This window comes from Capra hircus, chromosome 11, assembly GCF_001704415.2.
Source record: "Capra hircus breed San Clemente chromosome 11, ASM170441v1, whole genome shotgun sequence".
Taxonomy (NCBI): domain Eukaryota; kingdom Metazoa; phylum Chordata; class Mammalia; order Artiodactyla; family Bovidae; genus Capra; species Capra hircus.
This window is the reverse complement of record NC_030818.1, coordinates 43,582,801-43,596,061: the sequence shown is the minus strand read 5'-3', so window position 1 is coordinate 43,596,061 and position 13,261 is coordinate 43,582,801. Positions and strand designations below refer to the sequence as shown.

Sequence of the window (13,261 nt, the reverse complement as noted above, 5' to 3'; positions counted from 1 at the left end):
AGAAGCCACATGCTTAAACTCTACATATAGAGTTCAAAGGCTGGTTCTTTATTCAAACTATTAAGCCGGACATATAATCAACTTTTTCCTGATTTATCTTTTGGGCACCAATTTGCAGAATACATTTAGGACTTCCTGAAAGTTATTTAAACAAATAGATTTAAGAAAAATTATCAGTAAACTTACTGTGAAAAATGTTCTCAATTTCTTTTTGATTCAATGACCTTACGTCACATTCTTAATCACACACAGTTTTAAAAAATGAATCATATGTTCTGAATATTTAAAATACTTATTTCCTCTCTAAGCCTACCACCACTGTGACACACACACAGAAAAGCATAACAAAGAATAGTAGTAACTACCGAACAAGCAATAACTTAGTACACCAAAACTCATACACAAATTTAAAGAAAACAGCAAATGAGGAAAACTGTAACAATGTGGGCACAACGTCAGTTATCTTTTTGTTTTGTTTTAATTTTTGGCCATACTACGTGGCTTGTGGGATCTTAATTCCCTGACCAGGGGTCAAACCCATGCCCTCTGCAGTGAAAGTACAGAGTCCTAACCACTGGACTGCCAAACCATCAGTATCTTTAAAATATAAAGCTCTTACAAATCCATAAGGAAAAAAAGATACTTTAAAAAGAATTACATATGGCCAAGAAAACAAGAAGTCACTCTCTAATAGTCAATATAAATAATTAAAATAAGATTTTTTTTTCACCTATTAAGTACAAATGAAAAAAAATACTGCTGGCAGAGATTCATTGGCTGTTCTCAGACTTGTGTTAGAACAATATACTGGTATAGATTCTGAAGCACAATCTGACAACCATTAGTAGCTTTAAAATGCCTTAATCAGAATACTTAATAAGTAATTCATTCCAATTAAGATTTTCATTTTAACTCATACAAATGAGTTAAAAGCAGAGATTGCTAAAATGAAGAGAACTAAAAGATGTTTTTATGGTTCAGGCCAGAAGACTCAGCAAAGCCAAAGCAGCTACAATAAGCTTCAAGTCCTTTCTTAAACTGGAAAAGTCATCAGAAGAATCAAACGGAAATATGTTAAACTCTTACTGTTCTTGTGTATTCAATTCCTGCAAACACTCATAAAGGGGAGGTTCAGTCTTTCGTGATACCAGAAGGCAGAAGATGGAGGGAATGGAGGGACACAGTGCCATGCTTTTGGTTTAGGGAATAAAGAAAAGGCAACACCTTTTTTTCTTTTTCTACAAGCAAAACAGCCAAGTGTGACTATATTAAAATCTCATTTTAGTACTTTCCTATAAAGTTTATTCAAATTCTTTAATTACTGATCTAAGATGGTCTAGGTGATATTCTTCTATGAAGGATTCTGCTTGATTCAAAGCTTTTATTTTCACCAGAATAAGAATTATTTCTTTGACTTCATCCCTGAAAAAAACAACAAAAGGGCATTTTCCCTCTTAGAAATGCAGTGTATAAGGGCACAGCAAAACATCAGTAGTTAATCTGAAACAAAAACTTTACCTGATGCCAATATCTACAATATACTGCGTAAAGTATTTAGATGCTACCTTCTCCACATAATCATGAAATTCCATCAGAGACTATTAGTGGATATATTCTGGCAAATTTTAATGTGAATGACTATAAAAAAGTAGAAAAAGCACAGAAGAAATCTATCATTAGAAATCTGAACAGTGGTGTGCTGCTATCAGCAGTTTATATGGGCTATCATGGTAGAAGTATTTATCCCACAGATATAATCAAATGCTACAATTTAAGGGTTTTTTGTTTGTTTGTTTGTGATTTGAGGTGGTTTGCCAACACCACTGTATTCAAGTCCTTAAACATCTAGTGCTGTGAATGAGATCCAGCCACTGCTGGGTAAATGGCAGGATGCAGATCTATACTTAACAAATGTTGAGATTTTGAAACGGCTAGGAAAATTAGAAAGACATGAAAAACATGCTTAAATAAAAGGCTTTTGACTTACAGTTTTAATTCTAAATTCCCCTGTGATACAGTTTTTTGGAAGTGCTTATTTTGGAAGAGATTTGCATTTAAACATATGAACTAATATACCTGAGGTATAAAATACTGAGTGATTCTAAAGTTGCATATGAAAACATCTCCTAATTCTACAGTGACAGTCTCAGATTTTTAAAAGTAAAGTACAAATCTTTCTAAAAATTGCCAAGAACAGAAGCCTAAATAACGCTTATGGAGGTACAAATAAAATATGCATTACCTGATTTCATTTCTAGATAATTTACGTGCAGACTGCAGTAAAAACTGGATGAAATTTTCTAGCTGGGGAATGGATGTTCTCATGGCAGAGCTTTGGAACCACTTTTCTGGTAAATATGCTGCTATCTGATAATCAAAACACATGGTTGATTTTTAATGACAGTTATTAACTAAGTACTTTAACATAATCTCATTTAATCCTTATACTACTCATGTTAAGATTCCTTGGAAGATCCCCTGGAGAAGGGAAAGGCTAACCACTCTAGTATTCTGGCCTGGAGAATTCCATGAACTGTATAGTCCATGGGGTCACAAACACTCAGACACGACTGAACAACTTTGACACACGCACTACTCATGTTGGTTGTATTATTCTTCCATATTCTTTTATTCATGATTAAATAACTTTTGAGAATTTCCCCTTTCTTTGTTAAGGTTTTATACTTTAAAAAAAATCATATTTGGATACCGAAAGCTTAAAGGAGACTACTCTTTATAAATACTTACTAGTACTTGTAATACTTTCATTACTCTCTATTCCTGAGTGATTAAATTGTACAAAACATAATCTATAACTAAACACCAGATATGTGTAGACACAAAACACTTAGTTAACAAACCTACATTTAGCCCTTTAACAATGCAGGGAGTTAGGGACAGTGACCTATGCACAGATAAAAATCAGTGTATTAACTTTACAGTTGGCCCTACATATCTGTGGTTCTGCATCCACAAGTTTAACCAACTGTGGATTGTGAAGTACTCTGGTATGTGCTGATATTTATTGAAAAAAAATCCACATAGAAGTGGACCCATGCAGCTTAAATCTGTGCTATTCAAAGGTCAACTGTATAAAATAGGTATATTTAGTGTGATTTCACAATATGACATTAGATGACTTTGTGTATAACCTATATGAATAAATTAGAGTTAAGAAATCAAGGTCATTCTAAGATACACTGTATAAAAAATATATTACAGTTTTCTTCTAATTTAATACACTGCTTTAAATGTCAGCGGCAGCAGGAGGAGTCAATATATGTGCATTCATTTGTTTCTTTTGGGGGACAAAACCTCTCAAACAACACTTACTATCATCATGCTAAAGGTAATACATGACTTGGGGAAAAAGTTTTAGAAAAAAACAAAAAATGTAAACAAAAAGGAAAACTTCCTTTTTGGAGAAGGAAGAATTTTTTTTTTAAAAAGGAGAGAGAATGGGAGCAAGGAAAAATCTGAGATCATACTCTCTAACGAAATTCTTGGTTATGTTAGTTGCTAAGGTCAGGATCAGTATGTACCTCTAGAAAGTAGAAAGTTGTACTCTATATATATAATAAAATACATTAAAAGAAAGTTCTGGAATGCATGTTTTCTAAAATAAATCTAGTTGGTCAACAGGGAAAACACAGTTGAAAATGATTTATTCTATTTCTTAATCACTTTTTTCAATTATCTAGAAAAAACAGATAACACTAGTGGCCTAAGGCAGAAAGTCCTATAAGTCTTGTTATACAAACTCTATCTTTTTAGTTTTAAAACCAGCTCTTAACTGATCTGGAATTTAATGTCATTTACACTTGCTTTTCCCTTGTTTTGTATCACAAGGCTCAATAAAATTCTGAAGGAACTATCTAGCTTTCCCATAAATGATCCTGGGACTTAAAGCCACACTGTTTTGATCTGGTTTTCCAGCCACAAACTGTGAAGAGAATGTCATATATCCTCTACTGCATAGTAGAGTTTCTGGTCAAAGAGAACTAAACTGAAATCTGAAACACAACAGGATGGATGAAGATTGAACTATCTGATGAATAATGTAGTTAAAAACTACACAATACAAAAACCATAGCTGGGAAAATAATCATTGTCTAGGAACTGCTGGACAGGAATTGTCTAGGAATCTGCCTGCAATGCAGAGACCCTAGTTTGATTCCTGGGTCAGGAAGATCCCCTGGAGAAGGGATAGCCTACCCACTCCAGTATTCCTGGGCTTCTCTTGTGGCTCAGCTGGTAACGAATATGCCTGCAATGTGGGAGACCCGGCTTCAATCCCTGGGTTGGGAAGAAGCCTTAGGGCTTCCCTCGTGACTCAGCTAGTGAAGAATCCACCTGCAATGTGGGAGACCTGGTTCGATCCCTGGGTTAGGAGATCTCCTGGAAAAGGGAAAGGCTACCCACTCCACTCTACTCTTCTCTTGCCTGGAGAATTCCATGAATTGTACAGTCTATGGGGTTGCAAAGAGTCGGATACGACTGACTTTCACACTTTCAGGAACTGCTATCTAACATTACATATACATGTATACTAAAAAAAAAAACCTTATATAAGAATATAAATATTTTCCCACATTCTTAGAAAATTACGTCCATTGATTTTTTACCTTAGGATAATTTCCTAGAAGCAAAATTGCTATGTAAAAGTATGTGGACTTTTTTTTAATTTTGGCTGATGGTTCTTTGTTGTGGTGGACGCTTCTCTAATTGTGGCTCTAATGTTCTCTAATTGTTCTCTAATGCAGGCTCTCTAGTTGTGGCACATAGGCTTGGGATCTTAGTTCCCTGACAAGGGACTGAACTCAAGTCCCCTGCATTGGAAGGTAGATTCTCAATCACTGAATCACTAGGGAAGTTCCCTAAAAGGGTATGAACTTTAAAGGTTTTATATCGATTGTGCCAAAAGAGTCTCCAGAGTTGTATTCCTCTTCCCACAGTGCAGAAACTATTTCCCAGACTTGCCTCTCCACACTTTCTAGATGAATGATGTTCCTGGACAGATGTGGGGCTATTGTTTCCCTGTGCTTATGACAATACCGGAATTACAATGAAAATAACAGCAAAAAAAAAAATCCTTACTGAATTATTTACAATTCTCTGATAATATTAATTAATACTATTATATTATATTAATTATTACTATTAATATTTTCAACATGTTTAGAGGTTATTTTGGCATATTCTTTTTCGGGGGGGGATTGCTTTGCCTTTTGGTCATTTTCAATAAGTACATTCAAATTGTGTACAGATTTGTAGAGAGCTTTTAAAAAAATGTGGGTATTTATCCTTGTTATGCACATTATAACTTATTTCTGTTTTCAACTTTCTTTCTATTTAACTTTTTATTATAGAAAATTCCAAACATAAACAACAAGAGAAAGAATAAGTATGTGCTCAGTCGTGTCCAACTGTTTTGTGATCCATGGACTGTAGGCCACCAGGCTCCTCTTCCATGAGGATTTTCCAGTCAAGAATACTGGAGTGGGTTGCCATGCCCTCCTCCAGGGGATCTTCCCAACCCAGGGATCAAACCCAGGTTTCCTACACTGCAGGCAGATTCTTTACTGCCTGGGCCACAAGGGAAGCCACGAGGGAAGAACAGGTATAGTGAGCCCAATAAACCCATCTTCGAGTTTTAACAATAATCAAACAATCCTGCTACCTTTATTTATTTAATTGGAGGATAATTACAATATTGTGATGGTTTTTGCCATACATCAATACACCAATGAGTGGGCCAGGGGTATACATGGGTCCCCTCCATCCTAAACCCCCTATCCACTTCCTGCCCCACCCTATCCCATCCCTCCAGGTTGTCACAGAGTACCCTGTGTCAGACATTAAATTCCTGTTGTTTGGCAATGTACATTTTTCAGTGCTATTTTCTCAAATCATCTCACCCTCTCCTTCTCTCACTGAATCCAAAAGTCTGTCCTATACATCTGTGTCTTTTTTGCTGTCTCGAATACTTCATGTTGATGTATGGCAAAACCAATACAATATTGTAAAGTAATTTTGTGTCTCCTTTGCTGTCCCACCCATAGGATTATCAGTACCATCTTTCTAGATTCCATATATATGTGTTAATATACAATATTTGTCTTTCTCTTTCTGACTTACTTCACTCTGTGTAATAGGCTCTGGGCTGATCCACTCATTAGAACTGACTCAAATGCAATCCTTTTTACAGTCCTGATACCTTTCTGTTTAATGTTTTTTGGTTGACCAAAATCTTATCAAATCTATTACCTTTTCTCACCATTTTTTTTTTTTTTTTGCACTAACGTTCAGAAAGGACTCCCTTAACATCAGGTATAGTCATTTATCTTCCTAGTACAATATTTTATAGTTTTATTTTTTTACACTTAAATTTTTTACTTTAGCTATAATTTACATTGGTATTTAAGTGAGAGGTGAGGCTCTAACAGTCATTTTGTAAATAGTTAACCAGTATACTAATTTTTAAATATTGGATTCTCCTGGATTTCTAGTCTGTTAAATTAATTTGTTATTATAAGCAACACAATTTAAATTATTTATAAAATTTTAATAACTTTTAAAAATGATAAAATGATGATCGATTTCTATACAACATACCTGGCTGCACTTTTTAACAACATCTGGGCCAGGTATGGCATTGACAAGAGCTATAATAAGGTAACGATTCAGCAGCTTCCCTAGTCCTAACTCTTGCAAGGTGTCTTCTGGGAGGAGTTCATTCCAAAGAAGAATATTGCCGAAGAGCTAAAATACAACAAAATTTCAAGTGACTATGTACCTTTTCTCCAAAGGAAAACTGTAATAGTCTCCAACAAACAAAAAGCTGGTCAAACTGTAAAACTCTCACCACAATTAGCACTGTTGGGACCATCAATTTTAGAATAGAAAACATTTCTGAGTAAACACTTGATTCTTTTCAACCTGCACATATTTCTTCATCCTATCTTCCTTTTCTTTTAGGATAATTGCTCAAAATCTATTTCAAATTACCTTGCTGAAGCTTTTCCAGATCAATAATCTTCCTTCTCAATCAGTTCTCTCTTGGAGGCTGGGGCCATCAGATATAAGACTGCAGGACCCCAGGATTCATAAAAGCAGTGATGTTAAAGCCAGTTGTATTGTTACCCATATGTGACCTTGAGAAATCAATCAAACCTGAGAACCTCACTGCTCTAATATAGAAAATAAGATTAATAATAACCTGTGAGTTTGGAGATATTTTGGGTGAAATCCTTTTAAGAAACTCTAATAAAATTCTAATCAAAATAATATGGGTTGCATTCCTCTCCTGTAAATGCAGATCTTTATGTGAATTTTATGGTAGCTTCCATCTTCTTTCCATTACTAAATTTATTACGTAAGTGCTAAACTACATCTTGTTGTACTAACATGCAGTGCTTTTTCACAATGTCATTGTTGATGTTGCTGCCTCTTCCTGAAAAGCCTTTTTCCTGACCCAACCGTATGACAAGTATTGATTCACCCTATCAAAACTATTCTTGCTGAGGTCATTCATGACCTTATAATTATGGGCTTCCCTGGTGGCTCAGAGGGTAAAGCGTCTCACCTTGTAATTGTGAAACCCAGTAAACATTTTCAGTCTTCCTTCTAATTCTCTTCAGCGGCATTAATACTTTGTTCTCAAAAGCCCTTCATTTAGTTTTCTGATGCCACTCTCTTGTGACCATTCTTAGTTTAACAGCTTATTCGTAAGGCCTGTCTGAAGACTTCACTTTGTCTGCCCACTGCTTCTTCTGCTCAGGGGTTGTCATTCATGACCATGCCTCCAAACACTGCCTAAATGTGACTGACTCCCAAATCTCCAGCTCAGATCTGTCTCCTGTAATTCAGACTCATGTATTCAAGTGCCTCCCTTTATCCCAAAGATATCTTACATCCATTATGTCCACTTATCTTTCCTTCCAAACCTTTTCTTCCTTCGCCAATGCCCTCAAAGAATGCCACCGTAAGTTAATAGGGTGCCAAAGTCAGAAACTTGGCTAGCACTCTACATTCTTCACAGCAGGATTAATTCTGTAATCAGTCATTGGGTTCTTTTGATGCTTCATCCTAGAAATCTTTTGAAACACTCTTTTCCTTACTGTCCCCATTGCCACTGATTCAGCACCAATTTCATCCTTTACTGTTTAGATTAGTCTCAGGTTAGAGAACTATGGCCTGTGAGTTAAATCCAGCTTATGTTCTGTTTTCATAGAGTTGGTGAACTAAGAATGGCTTTTATAATTTTAAATGATTGAAAAATAGAGTACTTTAAGACATGAAAATTATATGACAGTCAAATTTCAGTGTCCATAAAGTTTTACTGAAACACAGACATGCTCATTTATTTACATATTGTCTATGACTGCTTGCACTACAGTAACAGAGCTGAACAGTTCAACAGACATTATACGACCTACAAAAACTTAAAATACTTACTGTCTGGTCCTTTACAGAAGAATTTTTCTGATCGTCATTATATAGTAAACTTTTATGGAAAGAAAAAATTTTTTTATTTTTGCAGTTTTCTGCTTACCTTTAGACCTGACCAGAACTGTCTTTCTTGAAACTTTGCATGTGGTGATGTTCTGTTTTCTACAGCACTAATTTAAAGCAAAAGAAAGAAAATGCAAATAACTGTTCATCTTTCAGATACAGAGTTTAAAGAACTGAATGGTTACTTTTTTTTTTTTAATCAACCAAACTAAGTCTTAACAATATAATTGAAGGTGCTCTGGTGATATCTAATAAAATTACTAATGTATGTACACTCTTACTCAACAAATCCATGTTTGAGAATGCCTTCTATAGATACATTTGCACATGTACAGGATACTATGTCCATAAAATTGTTCACAACACTGTAAAGGTTTACTGCTTACATGTTCATCAACTACAATTTGGCCATATAATGGCATATTGTACAGTTGAAAAAGCATGAGAAACATCTGTGGATGATACAAAAAGATCTCAAAGATGTACTAAGTCAAAGTAAGGCACAAAACAATGGTTGTGACTATAATATACTTACTTTGCTATAAAAAAGAGGGGGAAATAAGATTAATTCTAATTGCATTGTAAGTATTAAAATTCTATCTAAAGTATTTAATTCTAATTGCAGAGAGAAATTCCAAAAACGTAAAAAAAACAAATTACCAACAGTAAGTATTCTTGCATGTGTACAGAAAAGAAGGCAAAAACTGGGTGGATGGAAGTCACGAGCAGGAGAGAATAAGACTTTTCATTCTAAACATTAGTAAAAACTTTAAATACACATTCTTACTTTTTAACTGTGCAGATATATTAGTTACCTAAAACACTGAAAGTGAAAGTCGCTCAGTCATGTCTGACTCTTTGCGACCTCAAGGACTATACAGTCCATGGAATTATCTGGACCAGAATACTGGAGTGGGTAGCCTTTCCCTTCTTCAGGGGATCTTCCAAACCCAGGGAATCAAACCCAGGTCTCCCGCATCGCAGATGGATTCTTTACCAACTGAGCCATCAGGGGAGCCCTGAAGGCTCTAAAACATTACAAATCTTAATTGTTGTTGTTTAGTTGCTAAATCAGGTCTGACTCTTTTGTGACCCCACAGAAGGTAGTCTGCCAAGTGCCTCTGTCCATGGGATTTCCCAGGCAAGAATACTGGAGTGGGTTGCCATTTCCTCCTCCAGGGCATCTTCCCAACCTAGGGACTGAACCTGCATTTCCTGCATTAGCAGGTGGTTTCTTTACCACTGAGCAATCTGGGAAGTCAACAAACCTTAATTGGGGTGAATTTTTACATGCAGGCATCTTTTCAGGATTCAAATTAACTAGCAAGCTTAGTTCATTTTTCTTTTCCATAGAACTCTTTGATCATGTGAGTACTCACTGTAGAGTGAGCTTCAGTCCATAATCCATTACTACAATTAATGCTTTCTTAGCAAATCTACCAATATGCATCAAATACTCCTTGTCTGATCATTTAGAAGTATATATATATTTCAAAGATGTGGTTTCTGGCCCCTCAGTGATGTTCCAGGCCTTATTTTGAGCTTTCCGTGTCAGGCATTATTCTAAGCACTCTCTTCATCTTCACAGTCTCCTATGAGATAGGCATTAATTTAATGTCCATTTTATATACAAAGACACTGATGCATGGAAAGACGCTTGGTCTTGACCCAAGGCCAAGTGTCTAGGAATGGTGAATCTGCACTCCAGAGTCTGTGTTTCTAACTACCTGGCTATCCAACTGTCATGTTCTCAGGACTATCATTACATCATACATGGCATATAAAAGGGGATTAAGAAATATTTGTTGAAATATCAATTTACATCTTAATAGGTATGTGTGTTTTGAAAACAGTATGTTTAGTTTCTTCTACATTATACTCTTAAATGAATCTGTATTGCAGGAGTAACTATTTCACAAAATCTAGAAATTAGCAACTCTTACCTCTTTGGATACAGAGGAATAAAAACATCATCTTCTATTGCCTTCTTCATTCTTGAAACAATGGATTTAAGTAAATCCTATTTTTAAAAAATGTAAAAGCATCAGTGATAGTCATAGATAGAAAGGTATGAACCAAAAAAAAAAGAAAAAGAAAAAGAAATGTATGAACCAAAAGAAGCAATTTTAACAGAATAGTGCAAATTTGTACACACTCAAAGACCTAGGTGTTAAAGTAATTGTAAATTAGGTACAAGAGAACTTCATTCATCCATGTGGTTGCATACTGCAGTGGCTGGTGCCTTTTCATTGCAGCATAGTATTCTGTTGCATGATAGAACATTTATTTAGCTGGTCTTTGGTTTAGGGGTTATTATGAATCATGTTACTATATAAATTCCTGTAGAGCATGTCTTTTAGTATACATGGGCATGTATTTCTAATGGGTATATATGTAGAGATGGAATTGCTAGAATCCAGTTCATGTTAACACTGGAGAGAATGCCAAGTTGTTTTCTGAAATAGGGGTATCCCATTTATAGTCCCACTAGTCAGTATGAGAAATCCTGATCCCCTACACCTTTAATAAGTTGTATTTTTAGGGTTTTTAAAAGCTTGCAATTCTGGTGAGTATGTCAGTTAGTCGGTTCAGTCACTCAGTTGTGTCTGACTCTTTGCGACCCCATGGACTGCAACAGGCCACCCTGTGTCCATCACCAATCCCCAGAGTTTACTCAAACTCATGTCTGTTGAGTTGGTAATGCCATCCAACCATCTCATCCTCTGTCGTCCCCTTCTCTCCGCCTTCAATCTTTCCCAGCATCAGGATCTTTTCCCATAAGTCAGTTCTTCACATCAGGTGGCCAAAGTTGGGAGTTTCAGCTTCAGAATCAGTCCTTCCAATGAATATTCAGGACTGATTTCCTTTAGGATGGACTGGTTGGATCTCCTTGTAGTTCAAGGGACTCTCAAGAGTCCTCTCCAACACCACAGTTCAAAACCATCAGTTTTTCAGTGCTCAGCTTTCTTTATAGTCCAACTCTCACATCCATACATAACTATTGGAAAAACCATAGACTTGACTAGATGGACTTTTGTCGGCAAAGTAATGTCTCTGCTTTTTAATATGCTGTCTAGGTTGGTCATAACTTTTCTTCCAAGCAGCAAGCATCTTTTAATTTCACTGCTGCAGTCACCATCTGCAGTGATTTTGGAGCCCCGCAAAAATAAAGCCTGTCATTGTTTCCACTGTTTCTCCATCTATTTGCCATGAAGTGATGGGACCGGATGCCATGATCTTAGTTTTCTGAATGTTGAGTTTTAACACAGCTTTTTCACTCTCCTCTTTCACTTTCATCAAGAGGCTTTTTAGTTCTTCTTCATGTTCTGCCATAAGGGTGGTGTCCTTTACATATCTGAGGTTATTGATATTTCTCCCAGCAATCTTGAGCCCAGCTTGGGCTTTACCCAGCCCAGCATTTCTCATGAGGTACTGTGCATATAAGTTAAATAAGCAGGGTGACAATATATAGCCTTGACGTACTCCTTTCCCAATTTGGAACCAGTCTGTTGTTCCATGCACAGTTCTAACTGTTGCTTCCTGACCTGCATACAGATTTCTCAAGAGGCAGGTCAGGTGGTCTGGTATTCCCATCTCTTTCAGAATTTTCCACAGTTTGTGGTGATCCACACAATCAAAGACTTTGGTATAGTCAATAAAGCAGAAATAGATGTTTTTCTGGAACTCTCTTGTTTCTTCGATAATCCAACGGACATTGGCAATTTGATCTCTGGTTCCTCTGCCTTTTCTAAAACCAGCTTGAACATCTGGAAGTTCTCGGTTCATGTACTGTTGAAGCCTGGCTTGGAGAATTTTGAGCATTACTTTACTAGCATGAGATGAGTGCAATTGTGTGGTAGTTTGAGCATTCTTTGGCATTGCCTTTCTTTGGGATTAGAATGAAAACTGACCTTTTCCAGTCCTGGGGCCACAACTGAGTTTTCCAAATTTGTTGGTATATTGAGTGCAACACTTTCACAGCATCACTTTTAGGATTTGAAATAGCTCAACTGGATTCCATTACTTCCACTAGCTTTGTGCATAGATGATTCCTAAGGCCCATTTGACTTCACATTCCACAGTGTCTGGTTCTAGGTGAGTGATCATACCATCGTGATTATCTGGGTCATGAAGATGTTTTTTGTAGAGTTCTTCTGTGTATTCTTGCCATCTCTTCTTAATATCTTCTGTTTCTGTTAGGTCCACACCATTTCTGTCCTTTATTGAGCCCATCTTTGCGTGAAATGTTCCCTTGGTATCTCTATTTTTCTTGAAGAGATCTCTAGTCTTTCCCATTCTATTGTTTTCCTCTATTTCTTTGCACTGATCACTGAGGAAGGCTTTCTTATCTCCCGTTGCTATTCTTTGGAACTCTGCATTCAAATAGGTATATCTTTCCTTTTCTCCTTTGCTTTTCACTTCTCTTCTTTTCACAGCTATTTGTAAGGCCTCCTCAGACAGCCATTATGCCTTTTTGCATTTCTTTTTCTTGGGGATGGTCTTGATCCCTGTCTCCTGTACAATGGCACGAACCTCCGTCCATAGTTCTTAAGGCACTCTGCCTATTAGATATAGTCCCTTGAATCTATTTCTTACTTCCACTGTATAATCGTAAGGGATTTGATTTAGGGCAGACCTGAATGGTCTAGTGGTTTTCTCTACTTTCTTCAATTTAAGTTTGAATTTGGTGATATTGAATAGTTTGCCTTGGAAACGAACAGAGATAATTCTCGTTTTTGAGATTGCA

At 36.3% G+C, this 13,261-nt stretch overlaps 1 protein-coding gene across 3 annotated transcripts in view; it reads right to left on the bottom strand.

The window, feature by feature from the left end:
- The window catches only part of GCFC2 (GC-rich sequence DNA-binding factor 2), a 75,977-nt gene continuing 63,992 nt past the window's right edge, over positions 1,277–13,261 (bottom strand). For 2 of the 3 annotated variants that reach the window (XM_018055289.1, XM_018055288.1), the window contains exons 13-17: positions 10,458–10,534; positions 8,555–8,621; positions 6,616–6,762; positions 2,243–2,367; positions 1,277–1,422 (exon numbers count right to left, since the gene is read on the bottom strand). In XM_018055289.1, coding sequence (XP_017910778.1) covers positions 1,302–1,422; positions 2,243–2,367; positions 6,616–6,762; positions 8,555–8,621; positions 10,458–10,534 — 537 coding nt within the window. In that variant the 3' untranslated portion in view covers positions 1,277–1,301. The remainder of the gene's footprint in view (positions 1,423–2,242; positions 2,368–6,615; positions 6,763–8,554; positions 8,622–10,457; positions 10,535–13,261) is intronic. The other variant, XM_018055291.1, reaches the window with a different exon arrangement.